Genomic DNA, 16428 nt, shown 5'->3' with positions numbered 1-16428 from the left:
CTCTCCCCAGGGCAGGGCCAACTACAGGGGCAGTGAGTCCCCGGCTGAGGTCAGCGGCCGTCCATAGGGGCGTCCTGCCGGGCCACAGGACCTGAGTTGCAGACGCCTAGGGGGCCCTTGTACTCCTCCAAGGACCTCTGTCCCTGGCGGGCCAAGGGAAGCAGGTTGTTTTTATGCCGAGGGCCCCCAGAGGGTAGGTAATCCAGGGAATTCCCAGGGCCGCAGCCTGCCCCGAGGGGCTCCAGGTCTGGTGCGGGCCGGTCCGGTGACCCTGCTCTACCCCACAGAGCACCTGGTGAACGGGCGGATGGACTTTGCCTTCCCGGGCAGTGCCAACTCCCTGCACAGGATGGCTGTGAGCAACGCCGCCTACAGCACCCACCTGAGCCCACACCTGCCCCACCGCGTGCTGAGCACGTCCTCCACCCTCTCGCGGGACTACCACTCGCTGACCCGCCCGGAACACTCGCACTCGTCCACGCTGCCCAGGGACTACTCAACCCTCACCTCCCTCTCCTCCCAGAGTGAGTGCCCGCCACCTCCCCCGCTCTCCCCTAATCCTTCCTCTCTTCCAGCTCCTGGAGGCTCGGGCTGCTGGCCTGCCGTCCCCCTCCTGCCCATCCTCTGACGTGCACACTTCCTGCCCTCTCACTCTTGTTTTGTCCTGCCCTAGGCCTCCCTCCCATCTGGGAACACGGGAGGAGCAGGCTTCCGCTGTCCTGGGCCTTGGGGTCCTGGAGTCGGGCTCAGATGAAGGGGGTCCCCCACTCTGGGGACTCAAGGGACTCTATAATCCTGGCTGGGCAGCCAGCAGCACCCTCTTGGGGCCCAGGTAGTACAGGGGTGGCCATCCGGTGCCTCCACAGCTGTCCTGCACCATCTGTCACCCATCCACCCACCGCCGCCGCTGCCCGTGCCGCCTTACCGTCCATTCCATCCACATCAGCGCTGGTGCCTAACGCAGCTTCTGTCCTCTGGGGGTGCTGGGCTGGGGCAGGAGAGGGGCCAGGCCAGCTGAGGAGGGTGGAGGCCGGCTGACTCACGAGCTCACCCCTTCTCGGCACAGGCAGGGCCCGCACCCACGTCCTGCACAGGACATTCAGGAGGTGCTGAGTGGCCTGGACAGGGTGTTGCAGGGTGAGTGGGCCGCCTGGCCGGCGGTCCATGCAGGCGCCAGAGGCGAGGGCGGTCAGGGCTAGAACTAGGACTCCTGCCCAGACACCCCCGACACCGGCTGACTGTGGCCTCCTGTCTCCAGGCTCCCGCTTGGCTGCAGGTGTGCCCAACACACCCACCCGCCTGGTGTTCTCAGCCCTGGGACCCACGTCTCTGAAAGTAAGCTGGCAGGAGCCGCAGTGTGAGCGGGCGCTGCAGGGCTACAGCGTGGAGTACCAGCTGCTGAATGGCGGTGAGGCACGGCTGCTGTCGGGCTGACACGCGGGGACACCCGACTGTCAGGAATCCACCCAAGTCCCTTGAACACTAATGCTCCCCCCACCACCCACCTTTCTGAGAGAGTCTCGCTCTTCTAAGACTCCCACTGCCTCCTCTGATGAGTCCTCATCCACCTCCCTAGGCCTCTCTCCAAATCATTCCCACTGCTAGGTTTTACCTAACAAGGCCTCACCGGCCTAGGGACCCAGGGCCTCTGCTGGCCTCTGAGATGTCTTTTCAGGAGTCGGGAAGTGGTACTTCCGTGGGCAGACACACTCGCGGCAGCATGCCCTGGGCCCATAAACGGCCAACATACACAGATGGGATTTCAGGTTCCACTCATCCCTTGTATAGCGTACAACCTGAACAGCCAACCATACTATACAAGGCTGACCCCACCGGTACCCAAGCCACAGCTAATGCTGGGCGGGTGGTGGCTAGGTCTTGACAGTAGCCTAGGGAAGGGGTGGGATCAGGCCGGGGATAGGAATGAGGAATGCTGCTGCTCTGCTACCTGCCTCCGTCCCCACCCAGGTGACCTGCATCAGCTTAACATCCCCAACCCCAGCCAGACTTCGGTGGTGCTGGAAGACCTCCTGCCCAACCACTCCTACGTGTTCCGCGTGCGGGCCCAGAGCCAGGAAGGCTGGGGCCCAGAGCGCGAGGGTGTCATCACTATCGAGTCACAGGTGCACCCACAGAGCCCTCTCTGCCCCCTACCGGGTGAGTTACCCCCCCCACCCTGACAGTGGTCCCCCCATCTTGTACCCACAAACCCACCGACACCCTTCCTCTGCTGTCCCCAGGCTCTGCCTTCACTTTGAGCACGCCCAGCGCCCCGGGCCCACTGGTGTTCACCGCCCTGAGCCCAGACTCTCTGCAGTTGAGCTGGGAGCGGCCGCGCAGGCCTGATGGCGACATCCTCGGCTACCTGGTGACTTGTGAGATGGCCCACGGAGGAGGTGCTGCCCGCCCCAGGGTCAGGGGGACCAGGGGGAGGGTGGAGGGGGAGCCACCGAGGCTAAAGGCATCTTCCCTGCCCAGAGCCAGCCACCACGTTCCTGGTGGATGGCGACAGCCCCGAGAGCCGGCTGACGGTGCCAGGCCTCAGTGAGAACGTGCCCTACAAGTTCAAGGTGCAGGCCAAGACCACCCAAGGTTTCGGGCCGGAGCGTGAAGGCATCATCACCATCGAGTCCCAGGCTGGAGGTAGAGGCCGCTTCACCCCTTCTCTGGCCACACCTTCTCCTGGCACCACCCTCTGACTGGCCCCTCTGCCCACTCCAGGCCCCTTCCCACAGCTGGGCAGCCACTCGGGGCTCTTCCAGTACCCAATGCCAGGAGAGTACAGCATCACCACCACCCACTCCAGCACCACTGAGCCCGTCCTACTGGGTGAGTTGCCCGGCGGGGGCTCCTGGCTCTCCCGGGGGAGCACAGCGCCAACAGAGGAAAGGGGGTTGGGGACCCAGGTGGACCCTTCAACACCTCTTCCCCTACAGACGGATTGACCCTGGGGTCCCAGCACTTGGAAGCCCATGGCTCCCTCACCCGGCACGTGACACAGGAGTTTGTGAGCCGGACACTGACCACCAGTGGAACCCTCGGCACCCACGTGGACCAACAGTTCTTTCAGACCTGAGCCCCCGACCCCCACCTCCTCTCCCTGGCGCTGCCTCAGCTACTCCATCCCTGGACCCCTGGCGACCAGCCCACTCGCATGCTGATCGCAGGGCCGGTGCCTCTGGCCACAGAGCAGGGGGTAGGTGTCCTCTGGGAGGCACGAAGTGGTCCCGGAAGGCCCTTCGGCTGCCCTCCTACCCTGGGCCCAAGCCCATTTGTAACCAAAGAGCTAGGACCAGCATGACAAGGTCCCAGCTTTGTTCTGCACTTAATAAAAGATTTTGCTACCGCTGAGCTCTGCCCTGTCCATGTTTCTGGGGCCTGCCCAGAGCAGGGGAGCAGTTCTTATACACACCTTTCTCTGATGCCCAAGCACACATCCACCTCTGGAGACAGGCAGGTATCAGAGCCAGAGGTAATACAAGTTTATTGAGCACCCAGGTTGGAGGGCAGGCCTGCCGTGGGCCGGCCTGGGAGGGCCTCACAGGCACAGCACCTGGGCGCCGTCGGCCGCCTGGGAAAGGTAGAAGGTGGCGGTCCCGCTGTACTGCCCCTGTAGGAGGGACGGGTGGGGTGGGGTCTGAGCACAGCACGGCCCTAGGAACCCCTCTCTCCCGCTCCCCCCAGTCTCTGGCACCTACCCACCTGGATGTGCTGCATCACTAGGGAAGCGGCAGAGGCCTCCAGCAGGGTCACCGTGCAGCCACCAAAGCCACCGCCTGTCATGCGGCTGCCATAAACCCCGGGCGCAGAGAGCGCAGCCTCCACCAGCTGATCCAGCTCGGGGCAGCTCACCTCGTAGTCATCCCTGCAGAGAGGACACGGGGGGAGGCGGGAGGCCTTGCACCAGCCCCATCCGGCACAGGGGACAGCCTGTGACCAGGAGGTGATGGGCACCCGGGGATCTCACCTGAGCGAGTTGTGACTCTCCACCATGAGGCGGCCGAAGGCTCTGTAGTCGCCGCGGCTCAGGGCGGCTGCTGCCTGGGCTGTGCGCTGGATCTCGCCCACCACGTGCCGCGCCCGCCGGAAGGCCTCCCCGCTCATCAGCTCCCTGCCAGCTGGGGCGGAAAAGGAGTCAGCAGACCCACCATCCACCGCCTCTGGGCCCCTGTGGACGTGGAGGAGGGGCACGATGGCTCCAGGGCGCTGGCTGGGGGGGGCGGGGGCATCTCCAGTCTGAGACCTGGTTCTGAACCTCGGGTTGGTGACCAAGGTTTCAGAGCCTCCCCTCCTCGACTAGAAAAGGGGACAACCGCCTCATTTGGCGCGCAGGGGAGGCTGAGCAGACACATGGAGTGCCCCCAGCAGGGCGCCTGGCACACAGTGGGGGCTCGATAAACAGCAGTTTGAGCCCCAGACTCAGTGCTTCCATGGTGCGTGGGACACAGTGCTGCCTTCGAGAGGCCAAGACAGAACAGGAAGGAAAAGTCCTGCTGGTGTTTTTGCTGGAGTTAACAGCGAAGCCTCCGAGGGCCAGGGCTCCGGAGTTGGGATACAGACCAGGTCTGCCCGGGGCACCCCAGGGAACCAGCAAGCTGTCCCACTGGCTAACGCTGAAGCCGGCAGAGCAAGCTGAGTCGCTAACGGCAGCCCCGAGCGCTTAGGACTTTACAACTTGACTCTGGGCGCCAGAGAGGTTTTGGGAGCAGGGGAGGCATGGAGCTGAGCTCTAGTTGACGAAAGTGACTGCCTTGCGCAGAGAGCCCTGCTGGGAGAAGCCAGCGCCGGGAGATGGCAGCTGTTAAAACAGTCAGAGACCAAGAGAGGCCGGGTGTGGGGAGGAAGGAAAGGCGGGCAGGGATGACTCAGTGTCCTGAAGTTTCAGACAGCAGTGACAAGGGTGAGGAAATAACAGAAAAGGGGAAGTCAAAAGGAGAGGCGTCCAGGGGCTTCCCTGGTGGCGCAGTGGTTGAGAGTCCGCCTGCCAATGCAGGGGACACAGGTTCGAGCCCTGGTCCTGGAAGATCCCACATGCCGCGGAGCAACTAAGCCCACGCACCACAATTACTGAGCCTGCGCTCTAGAGCCCGCGAGCCACAACTACTGAGCCTGCACTCCTAGAGACCGTGAGCCACAACTACTGAAGCCCGTGTACCTAGATCCTGTGCTCCACAACAAGAGACGCCACCGCAGTGAGAAGCCCGAGCACCACAATGAAGAGTAGCCCCCGCTCACCACAACTGGAGAAAACCTGCGTGCAGCAACGAAGACCCAATGCAGCCAAAAATAAAAACAAACAAACAAACAAAAAAAACAACCCATCACAGGGACTTCCCTGGCGGCGCAGTGGTTAAGAATCCACCTGCCAATGCAGGGGACAAGGGTTTGAGCCCTGTTCCAGGAAGATCCCACATGCCGTGGAGCAACTAAGCCCATGCGTCACAACTACTGAGCCTGTGCTCTAGAGCCCGCAAGCCACAATTACTGAGCCTGCACGCCACAGCTACTGAAGCCCACGCACCTAGAGCCCGTGCTCCACAACGAGAAGCCACCGCAATGAGAAGTACGCACACCGCAACAAAGAGTAGCCCCCGCTCGTCACAACCAGAGAAAGCCTGTGTGCAGCAACGAAGACCCAACGCAGCCAAAAATAAATAAATTTATATAATAAAAAAATCCATCACGGTGTTAGGTATGATTACCAGAAAATGGTTAAGTAAATTACAGTGCACCTAGATGCTGAAATGCTATGTAGCTTTAAAAAGCCATGTTGATGACAGGCCTTTCATGACATAGAGAAGGGCTCTGAGATAATGTTAAGTTAAAAAAAAAAAAAAGGGCAGGTGGCAACACTGCGTATACTCAACCTTGAGAATACAGATGTTGAAACTAACATAACATTGTAAGTCAGGGATATTTCAATTAAAAATTTTAAAACTGGTACTTCCCTGGTGGTACAGTGGTTAAGAATCCGCCTGCCAATGCAAGGAACACGGGTTCGAGCCCTGGTCCGGGAAGATCCCACATGCCGCGGAGCAACTAAGTCCGTGCGCCACAACTACTGAGCCTGCGCTCTAGGGCCTGCGAGCCACAACTACTGAAGTCCACGTGCCACAGCTACTGAAGCCTGCACACCTAGAGCCCGTGCTCCACAAGATAAGCCACCGCAATGAGAAGTACGCACACCACAACGAAGAGTAGCTCCCGCTCGCCACAACTACTGAAGCCCATGCACAGCAACGAAGACCCAATGCAGGACTTCCCTGGTGGCACAGTGGCTGAGAGTCCGCCTGCCGATGCAGGGGACACAGGTTCGTGCCCCGGTCCGGGAAGATCCCACATGCGGCAGAGCGGCTGTGCCCGTGAGCCATGGCCGCTGAGCCTGCACACCCGGAGCCTGTTGCTCCGCAACGGGAGAGGCCACAACAGTGAGAGGCCCGCATACAGCAAAAAAAAAAAAAAAAAAAAAAATGCAGCCAAAAAGAAAAAAAATTGTTAATTAATTAATTTTAAAAAAGATACAGATGTAGAAAAACACTGGAAGGAAATATACTAAAATGCTAATAGTGGCTATCTCTGGGTAGTGATCTTATAGCTTGTTATTTTCTTCTTTGTACTTTTTTTTTTTTGGCTGCGTTGGGTCTTCATTGCTGCACACGGGCTTTCTCTAGTTGTGGCGAGCAGGGGCTACTCTTCGTTGTGGTGTGCGGGCTCCTCATGGTGCCTTCTCTTGTTGCGGAGCACGGGCTCTGGGCACTCAGGCTTCAGTAGTTGTGGCACATGGGCTCTGGAGCGCAGGCTCAGTAGTTGTGGCTCACGGGCTTAGCTGCTCTGCGGCATGTGGGATCTTCCCGGACCAGGGCTCGAACCCGTGTCCCCTGCATTGGCAGGCAGATTCTTAACCACTGTGCCACCAGGAAAGTCCTCTTCTTTGTACTTTTCTGTATTTTCCATGGTGGATACTTAATCCTCACATTAGAAAAAACAATATGGAGATTTCAAGCAGTCCTAAGTCAGCAGTGTTGGGGGAGTGGGCAGAGCTTGGCAGAGGTCCCTGGAGGTGAGGGGACGTACATCCGGGTCAAAGCCACAACGAGAGCCCGGAAGCCCCCCTCACCCCAGGGTGCCCAGCCATCTCCAGGACACAGTGCACCCAGCCAGCTCTCACCCTCCAGCTCCTCCAGCTGCACCTCACGAAGGCTCTCCTTGCCCAGCGCCCGGGCCACTTCTTCACACTGGCGCCGCCGCAGGGGATACTCGCTGGAGCCCAATGAGTGGCGGACGTTGGAGTTGGTGATGAGCACAGCCAGCTTGGGATCCAACAACGGCACCAGGCTTGTCTCCAGGGACCTGGGATGGAGATGGAGCCAGGAAGATGACAAGGGCAAGCGTCTGTTTGCCGCACATGTTTCATCCAGGAGCTCTCCTACGAGGTGGGAGGGGACAAGGGGAGCCCCTGACCTGCAGTCAATGAGCAACGCGTGGCCTTTCTGCCCCAGCAGTGCGATGAGCTGGTCCATGATGCCACAGGGCACCCCTGCGAAGCTGTGCTCAGCCCGCTGACACACCCGGGCCCGGGCGGCTATTGTCCCCGAGTCTGCAGCACAGGGCAAGGTGGGAAGGCTGGGGCCCAGGAGGGGGCACTCGGGGTGGGAGGATGGGAGCAGCCCCCAGTGTGTCCAGTGATACTCCAGGGAGATTCCCCACCCACTCCCCCAAAGCCACAATTGGGGTAGGAAGCTCTGATCACAGGACCTCAGGGAAGGAGGGCTGCGTTGGGAGCTGGGGTCTAGGAGGTACCTGGGCAGAGCTGCTGCAGGAAGGTATACGTGGCCACTTCCAGGGATGCTGAGCTGGACAGCCCACCCCCCAGGGGCACTGAGCTGACCACCACTGCACTGAAGCCAGGGAGGGGGGCAGCTGCAGGAGAAAGAATAGATGACGGTAAGACGGGCCATCTGGGAGGATGAGCACAAGAAGGGCATGTATCCTGGTATAAAGGAGGCAACTGCCTGGCAGCTGCTTCTGCAGAACTGTGTCTCAATTGTCAGAGGCCACCAACCTGTTGGGCCAAGGGGTCCACCGCCCTCCATCCTCCTACCCTGAGGTTCCTGGGACACAGACTCCTAGTTCTCCTGGTTTAGGGCTCTGGAGACCAACGGGCTGGGGTTTGAACCCTGGCTCCTCCAATCATGTCATGGGCAAGTTCTAGAACCTCTGAGGGCATCAGTCTCCTCACCTGTACCATGGGGATGCTCCACGCTGCATGCCTACCCCACAGTGGATTAGATGAGCTAATGAGCTTCGCGGCTGAGAGACAGGAATTTGACCCAGGCCTGGGCCCCATACCTGGGTAGTGCTGAATCACTCCCTTGACATAGTTGGCCCAGTGGGGGGCCCCAGGCTCCAGTGGCCGCTGGGTTGTGGGCAGGGGAAACTGCAGCCGGCGGGGCTCGTCGGCATCCTCAGAGGTGGTAAGGAGGGAGATAAGCCCATCTGCCCGGGGGCTGCCCACCAGCACAGTCCCAAGCTCCAGCGCCTGGCAGAAGAAACAAATAGTATGCAAAACTTCCACTACCAAGGGGCCAGGGACAGACAAGGAGGTGACCTCCAGGCTCAACATGAAGGGAATGGGGAGTGTCTCAGGGAAGAGCCTGCATGTCCATCTGGCCTTGGGGGGCTTGGGTCCCACCCCATAGGTCTTCAGGGGCAGGGCCAGTGCAGCGGGAGTGCAGACCTGGACTCTGCCCTAAGCGTGGGCTCCTGGCTGTGGGTCAGTAGGAAAACAGAATCAGACGAGCTCTTTCTGACGCCTTCCCATTTTGGAAGATGCACAGTGGGATGGACATGGCCCCAGGCTAAGGCAGCTCCATCTCAGCTGTGTGACCTTGAGCAGATCACTAGCCCTCTCTGTGCCTCCACTCCCTCCTCTGCGAACTGAACGGGCCGGACCAGGAGGCTTAGGGCTACTTCGCCTCGGTTTACAGTTGGGCCCCGTTCCGCATCCCCCCACAATCTGAGGTGGCTCCCAAGGAGATGGCGAGGATCAGCGGTCCATAGCCTACTTCCTCGCGGATTCCCCGTTTCCTCCCTTCCAACGTGTGAAATGCCCCGTCCCAGGGTCTCTCCCACGTGCTCGTCCCCCACACTCGGCTGGAGAAAAAGTTCGGAGCGGCCCGCCCAACAGTGCAAGCGGGGAGATGGCGCCTCCCCCGCAGCCCCTCACCATGGGCAGCACCAGGCCCTGGTTGTAGTCCGTGTGCTCCCCGATGAGGTTGACGCGGCCCGGGGCCGACACGGCCAGCTCGGGCTCGGCCCCGAACTCCTCCAGGAAGGCTCTCCGGGCCTTGGCCAGCAGCTCCCCGGGCTGGCGCTGTTCGGAAGCGGCCATGACACTCACCCTGCGGCTCTGCCGGGCGCAGTCGGGTCGGCCCGGGATGCTCGGGGCGGAGCCGCGCTGCGTCGGCTCACACAGCTGCACGCACCGCCCCAAATCGGGCCGCGCTGGCCCCGCCCCGCCCGCGGTTCCGGCCCAATCCACCAGCTGGGCGCGCGGAGCGGGCTGGCGGCGGGCTTTCCAAAGAAGTGCTGGGCGCTCAGCGGGGCGGGTATTGGCCGGCCCGGGACATCTGAGCTGCTCTTTCCTGGCCCTGGTGCCCCTCTCTGTGTCCACACCCATCCACCCAGCCATCTACCCCAGCCGGAGCAATAGAGCTGGCCTCCCACACCTGGGTTTCCCAAAAGGCTCTCCTAGGTCCTAAAGTCCTGCAACCGTGAGAGGTCACCAGCCTCTGATCATAAATCTGTAAGAGGGCCGCCAGACAATCAGTGTAAATAGAAATAAGGAAAGCCAAGTGTGATGGAGTCACTTTCTACACGCTTCTTTTCTAGAGTGGACCTGCTGGCCCAGCTCCTAGCAATGGAGGAGTAGGGAAGGTGGAGATGGACAGCAGTGGGCCCAGCCCCTCCTGGAAGGACCCACCCAGCTGCCAAGGTAGGTTGGTCGGTTGGCCCCAGCAGGTGCTTTCTCAGCCTGGAAACTTGGTCCCAGGGCCTGGTGCCCAGAGTCTGACACTAGCCACCTCCTCTCTCACCAGCCTGCATCCTAAACCTTCAAGCTGTCCCCATCTCCTCACTGGATGCCTGTCCACAGTTGGCCACCCCATATGAAACCTTGGAAGGGAAAGGCTGAAATGTAAGCAGACTCTTCGGGATTAGAGTGGGGGTTTTGTGGAGGGTTGCAGCCAGGGTAGCTTGGGGTCTGCTCAGGGGGTTGCCCCAAGAACATTCAAAAGTCAGCTCTGAAAACTCCTAGAAGTAAACACAAGGTTAAACCTTTGGGACCTTGGCTTAGTCAATGGTTTTTTAGATAGGACACCAAAAGCACAAGCAACAAAAGAAAAATATGTAAATTGTACTTCATCAAAATAAAATACTTTTGTGCATCTAAGGACCACCCCATCAAGAAAGTGAAAAGACAACCCACAGAATGGAAGAAAATATTTGCAAATCATATTTAAGGGACTTGTATCAAGAATGTATAAAGAGGGCTTCCCTGGTGACGCAGTGGTTAAGAATCCGCCTGGGGGCTTCCCTGGTGGCGCAGTGGTTGAGAGTCCGCCTGCCGATGCAGGGGCCCCGGTCTGGGAAGATCCCACATGCCGAGGAGCGGCTGGGCCCGTGAGCCATGGCCGCTGAGCCTGCGCGTCCGGAGCCTGTGGGACACGGATTCGAGCCCTGGTCCTGGAAGATCCCACATGCCGCAGAGCAACTAAGCCCGTGTGCCACAACTACTGAGCCTGTGCTCTAGCGCCCTCGAGCCACAACTACTGAGCCCACGTGCCACAACGACTGAAGCCCGCGTGCCTAGAGCCCGTGCTCCGCAACAAGAGAAGCCACCGCAGTGAGAAGCCCGCGCACTGCGATGAAGAGTAGCCCCCGCTCGCTGCAACGAGAGAAAAGCAATGAAGCAGCAACAAAGACCCAACGCAGCCAGAAACAATAAATAAATTATAAAAAAAAAAAAGAATGTATAAAGAGGGACTTCCCTGGTGGTGCAGTGGCTAAGAATCCGCCCGCCAATGCAGGGGACACGGGTTCGAGTCCTGGTCTGGGAAGATCCCACACGCTGCGGAGCAACTAAGCCCTAAATAAATTTTTTAAAAAAGAAAGAAGAATGTATAAACAGCTCTTACAACTCAATGGTAAAAAGGACAACTTAAAAATGGGCAGAAAGACTAAATATAAGGCTTGGGGATCAATAAAGAAAAGGTTTAAAAGCTTGAAAAAATGGGCAAAAGATTTGAACAGTTTTCCAGAGAAGATATGAAAAGATGCTCAACATCATTAGTCATTAGGAGAATGCAAATCAAAACCACAATGAGGGGCTTTCCTGGTGGTACAGTGGTTAAGAATCCACCTGCCAATGCAGGGGACATGGGTTCGAGCCCTGGTCCAGGAAGATCCCACATGTCATGGAGCAACTAAGCCCATGCGCCACAACTACTGAGCCCATGTGCCACAACTACTGAAGCCCGTGTGCTTAGAGCCTGTGCTCCGCAACAAGAGAAGCCACCACAATGAGAAGCCCGCACACTGCAACAAAGGGTAGCCCCCGCTCGCTGCAACTAGAGAAAGCCAGGCAACGAAGACCCAACACAGCCAAGAAATAAACAAATTAATTTAAAAAAAAAAACCCACAATTAGGTAGTACTTCACATCCATTAAGATGGCTTAAGTTAAAAAAAAAAAAAGACAGAAAATAGTAAGTGTTGGTGAGGATGTGGTGAAATCAAAACCCTCATTCACTGCTGCTGGGAATGTAAAACAATTCAGCAGTTCCACAAAATGTTAACCATAGAGTTATCGTATGACTCAGCAATTCCACTCCTAAATGTACACTCAAGAGAAAAAATATATCCACACAAAAACTTGTACATTAATGTTCATAGCAGCACTATTCACATTAGCCCAAAGGTGGAAGCAATCCAAAAGGGAAAAATGAATAAACAAAATGTGGCTTATACAAGGGAATATTATTCAGCCGTAAAAAGAATGAGGTTCTGATACCTGCTACAACATGGATAAGCCTTGAAAAGAGTAAATGAAGGAAGCCAGTCACAAAAGACTACAAATTGTATGATCCTGTCCAGACGAAATGTCCAGAAGAGGCAAATCTATAAAGACAGAAAGTACATTAGTGGCTGCTTGGGGCTGAGCGGAATGGGAGAATAAGAGGGTGTTAGGAAAGAGTACCAAGCTCCCTTTGTGGTGATGAAAATGTTCTAAAATTGACGGTGGTGATGATTATCCGTATCTGTGAATATACTGAAACCACTGAATTACACAATTTAAATGGGCCTTTTGAGCACTCCTCAGTAAAGCATTTTTTGGCATAGGCAAAATAAAACAAGACAAAACGGTGAGTGGCCCTTGGGGCTGGTTGAAATGGAATTAAACTCACAAACCATGTCTCCCCACGAGGCAATGACTGGAGAAGCCTCCCCGACTCTGCGCGTCATTTTCCCACCTCAGCTTTGATGTCCAACAGCTCTGAGCCCAAATCTTTGCCCTTACTATTGTGTGATCTTGGTCAGATGACTTAACCCCTCTGAACCTCCGTTTCTCATCTGTAAAGTGGGGCTAGTGTGTTTCCTTCCTAACAGACTGTTTCAAAAGGAAGTGAATGAGGTCATCTTCATAGAGTGCCCAGCCCTGCCTCTGGCACTTGGTAAGCACAGAATAAATGTTTACTATTATGATCAATCGTCCATTAATACAACAGACGTTGTTGGACTCTCCAGCAGGCAGTGGGCCAGATAAAAGCCTTGGGCTCTGATAGGGAGGCAGTCTCAATCTGACTCTCGGCCCACCCTGACTGAGATAAATGCTCTGAAAAAGGAATAAAGAGCTTTCTGGGAATTCTGATCACTAGGCGGCCCACACCCCTGTTTATTTCCATTGTTTCATTTTGATTGAAAACACCCCCTTTGATCCATAGTCATCATTTGTATGTTTCAGTTGTTGGAAAACCTGATTTGACCCAAGGGCAGGTGCTCCTGATGGCTCACTCTGGACTCTGAAACACTGATTTCATTTGGGAGACCTGTTTACTCTCAGTGTTTGAATCCCATCTAGCATGTTACATAAAATTTGTTCAGAAGAAAGTCTGCCTCTGACCTTTGACCCTCCCTCCAATTTCCTGGCCAGATGTCACAAGACTGGGGGGAAGGTGGCACCTTAAAGGGGACACTGTCACCCAAAGTCTGTCCTCTGCTCTGCTGGCCAAAAAAACTTACTTGTATCAGAGGAACCAGAGCCAACTGTCACACAGGACTGAGGTGTCATGATAGAATTCTCAGTAATAGCCCCCACGGGGACAAATTATCCAGTGGTGGGAATACCACCCGTGCCAGCTGAGTGCCCAGTGGCCTAGGCAAGCTGTTTGTCCAGGTCATGGCGAGACCGGGCCCACCACTGAGGACAAGTGTCCCAGAGGCAGCTCTTCTCTCCCAGAGTCCGTGTTTGTCCCCACGCTCAATTTTTAGCCCTTGGGCCCTCCCTGCTGGACCCAGTCTTTCTTCATGCAGTGAACGTCTGTGTACTTCATGCAGCTCTGGCCTCTCCACTGCAGTTAAAGACTGGTTTCCTGATGGGACTGGGATCCACATCTCCCAAGCTAATATCTACAGTCTCTGAAAATGTTTGCTCTCAGCAGATGGCTCACGCTTTCACTCATTCTGGGAGGTTCTTTTTGTTGTTCCCAGGGGGTTAACCTATCTCCTGATTTGGGCCCCCTTTGCCCTTCTGCTACATTAATGATAACAGCTTCTGTAATATTGATAACACTAATATCAAGCTTGTGGTAAACCCTGGTATCAGGGCTAAGATGCAGCCTGCAGGGCAGCACAGGTTGTTCACTACCAGTGCCTGTTCTGATTGGTCAGTGCTCTGGACTTCTGTTTTAAAGGCACCAGACTTTGCACACATTGTTTCATTAAATCCTTACAAGCCTATTGGGTAGACACTGGTTTTATTCCCATTTTACAGATGAGGAAAAGAAGCACAAATGGGTTAAGGAACTCATCCAAGTAGGACAGCTGGGTCTTGAACCTGGGTCTGTCTGATACTGAGATTGGTTGTACTGTAACCACCCTGTCCCCAGGAGCACTTTGACCTGCCGCAGCCTCTGCTCTGCCAGCCTCTGCTTACTGAAGAATTAAAATCCAAAGCTCAGCCTCATAGCAAGGAACAGGAGGGGCAGCTGCTCTCCTGGACCCCTGGAGCCCCAGTTCCTACATGGAACCCTCCCAATTTGGAAGCCAGGCCAGTAACCAAAGCTCTTGGGAACCTGACTGATTCTTGGCCACCCATGCCAGAAGCAGATCCAGCCAGATGCGCTGTGGGGCTGCCAGGGCTTTGGGTTGGCCAGCAAACACGCCCAGAGTCTGTGCTGTGTGCCAGGCACGACTCCAGAGGCAGACGAGACTCAGGTCTTGCCTTTGGAGCACCGGGAGCTTCTTGTCCATCCCCGGCCTCAGATGCCCCGCTAAGAGGCACCAGCTGCAGGCCTCGTCTTTATTTGGTACCCCCACCGTGTCCCTGAAGCTCCTGCCCTCTAGGCTGACGACCACCCTGCTGATGGCTAGGCAGGGAGCAAATCCAGACTCACAAGATGCAGCTGCGGCTGTCTCTCCCTGCACCTCGCCCTAGGCCCAGCAGCTGGCAGGTCTCCAGGCCACCGTGGGTGGGCAGGAGGACTGAGGCTGGTCAAAGGCAGGGCACTGAGGAGGGAGAGGCCCTTGGACTGTCACAGGACCCTCAGGTTCATGAAGGCTGGGCCTTGGACCCAACCCCATCCCGTCCCCTCTGCTGATGCTCTTAGCTCAATGCCAGGCAGTGAGGCGCTTATGGGAAAGGTCCTGGAGCCTAGTGTGTCCGACAGAGAGGGTGGGAACGGAGTAGCGGTTAACGGAGCCTGGGCACCATCTCCCTGCGGACGTGTGCAGTCCCTCACATACCCCTCAGCCAGAGGCGGCCAGCCCGAAGCCTGCAGCCCACCAGCCTCCCTTCCCCAGAGCCCTTCTTGCCACCAGTACTGGTGAATTGGAGATGGCCTTCTTCCTTTCAGCCCACTCTCCCTTCCACTGTGTATATTCCCAGAACTGCAGCTCCCTGAAGGGGGGCTGGTAGCTGCCAGAGAGAAGACCCCAGACACTGACTGCCCAACCACGCCCCTCTGTGCCCCTTTCCAGACCCCATGTGGCCTTTTAGCTCCTCCAAGAGTCACGGTCTCACTGAAGAGCTGCCCCGCCACCCCCTGCCTTGCTTTCCTAGCTGGGGTGTAGGGGGGTGTCTGCAGAACCTCTTAGCTTCTTTCTCAGGAAGGGCAATGGGGTAGGTGGAATGGGGGCGGAGGGTCCCTGGCTGGACACTGGACATAGTGCTCAGGTGAGGACACCAGGACAGGCTGGGGACACATCACACACAAGTCCCATGACTCTGCTTGGAACAATGCTGATTGTCGGGGTGGGATTCCCTCACTGCCAGGGGCAGCTGGGCAGCAGGCAGAACAGGGAGCAGGCACCTCTCCACCCACCCCAGGAGGGAGGACAGCAGCCTCTGATCCCTGCTCACAGCACACCCTCTGTGAACATGCGCAAAGCTGTCCCAGCTGCACCCACCCACCTCGGCCCACAGCCTTGCTCATCCCCCAGACCTGCCGACCCAAAGGGTTCAGGGGCCAAAAGGCCGGCCACCTGGCCAAGGACATCAGCCTTCTCTCTGAGCAGGCTGCAGGGATTTGGGTTAGCAACCTGGGCAAGGATCAGTTCTTCCTTCCTTCCTTCCTCCAGGCTTGCCTTCAGGAAGGTAGGTGGAAGGCTGGCTGCTTGTGCTGGAGTTGCTGGCCAGAAGCCAGGCCCAGCTCAATGGAATGGTCTGGGCTGGTGACACCCCTGAGGAACGCCTACAGCAGCAGGTGTGACCGCCAACGGGTTTAGGGAAGGAAGAGACTGTGGAGCTCAGACCACATTGAGCTCAGCTGTGTTCTTGTATCAGCGCCCAAGGTGGGGCCCAGGGAAATACGCTGTGACTGCCGTGGTGAGGTGACTGTGAAGGGATGGGGAGGTAGGGGTGAGGACTGGATGCCCAGGGTGGAGGCTCAAGGCTCTTGGGCCTAGCCTACCCAGTGAGACGACCGCTGCAGAAGGTGTGCTGCAAACTACACCTCCCCCTTCTCTGTGGCAGGGTAGGTTGGCCACAGGCCTGAGGAACTGATCCCTGACCTTCTGCTGTTGCTCCCATAGGCAGGCTGGCCCTTGCCTGCAGAAACTTAAGGGCAAGCCCTGGAGTTTCCTGCTGATCCAACGGCAGACAGCTGGCTAGACTGTGTCCACCCTCTGCTGCCCAACCTGAAAGTGTTCCAGA

The 16428-nt window shown here is 57.2% G+C and overlaps 2 protein-coding genes and 1 long non-coding RNA gene across 16 annotated transcripts in view; 2 read left to right on the top strand and 1 right to left on the bottom strand.

Annotated features, from left to right (window-relative positions):
• ITGB4 (integrin subunit beta 4) overlaps positions 1-3351 on the top strand; it is a 30814-nt gene extending 27463 nt beyond the window's left edge. For 4 of the 6 annotated variants that reach the window (XM_033848186.2, XM_033848189.2, XM_033848187.2 and 1 more), the window contains 8 exons: positions 288-524; positions 674-832; positions 1259-1408; positions 1969-2157; positions 2241-2396; positions 2479-2643; positions 2722-2829; positions 2937-3351. In XM_033848186.2, coding sequence (XP_033704077.1) covers positions 288-524; positions 674-832; positions 1259-1408; positions 1969-2157; positions 2241-2396; positions 2479-2643; positions 2722-2829; positions 2937-3076 — 1304 coding nt within the window. In that variant the 3' untranslated portion in view covers positions 3077-3351. The remainder of the gene's footprint in view (positions 1-287; positions 525-673; positions 833-1258; positions 1409-1968; positions 2158-2240; positions 2397-2478; positions 2644-2721; positions 2830-2936) is intronic. The other 2 variants (XM_033848188.2, XM_033848190.2) reach the window with 1 other exon arrangement.
• On the bottom strand, positions 3342-9706 carry GALK1 (galactokinase 1). 9 transcript variants are annotated; one of them, XM_073798274.1, is made up of 8 exons: positions 9401-9706; positions 8350-8539; positions 7801-7920; positions 7462-7597; positions 7169-7350; positions 3968-4118; positions 3699-3865; positions 3342-3610 (listed from the first exon to the last, which is right to left on the bottom strand). In XM_073798274.1, the coding sequence occupies exons 1-8, from the start codon at positions 9689-9691 to the stop codon at positions 3342-3344; spliced, it is 1506 nt and encodes a 501-aa protein (XP_073654375.1). In that variant the 5' UTR covers positions 9692-9706. The 9 variants fall into 9 exon arrangements, with proteins under 9 accessions (XP_073654375.1, XP_033704082.1, XP_073654376.1 ...); XM_033848191.2 differs by lacking the exon at positions 9401-9706 and adding an exon at positions 9227-9394; XM_073798277.1 differs by having other exon boundaries at positions 3468-3610; positions 3703-3865.
• Positions 9707-9893: 187 nt separating this feature from the next.
• On the top strand, positions 9894-13525 carry LOC109550502 (uncharacterized). The gene is made up of 3 exons (XR_002177024.3): positions 9894-9994; positions 10098-10195; positions 10452-13525. It is a non-coding gene; the product is annotated as an uncharacterized lncRNA (long non-coding RNA).
• The last annotated feature ends 2903 nt before the right edge of the window (positions 13526-16428 follow it).

This window comes from Tursiops truncatus, chromosome 20 (genome assembly GCF_011762595.2).
Source record: "Tursiops truncatus isolate mTurTru1 chromosome 20, mTurTru1.mat.Y, whole genome shotgun sequence".
NCBI lineage: Eukaryota > Metazoa > Chordata > Mammalia > Artiodactyla > Delphinidae > Tursiops > Tursiops truncatus.
This window is presented reverse-complemented; position numbering and strand designations above follow the sequence as displayed.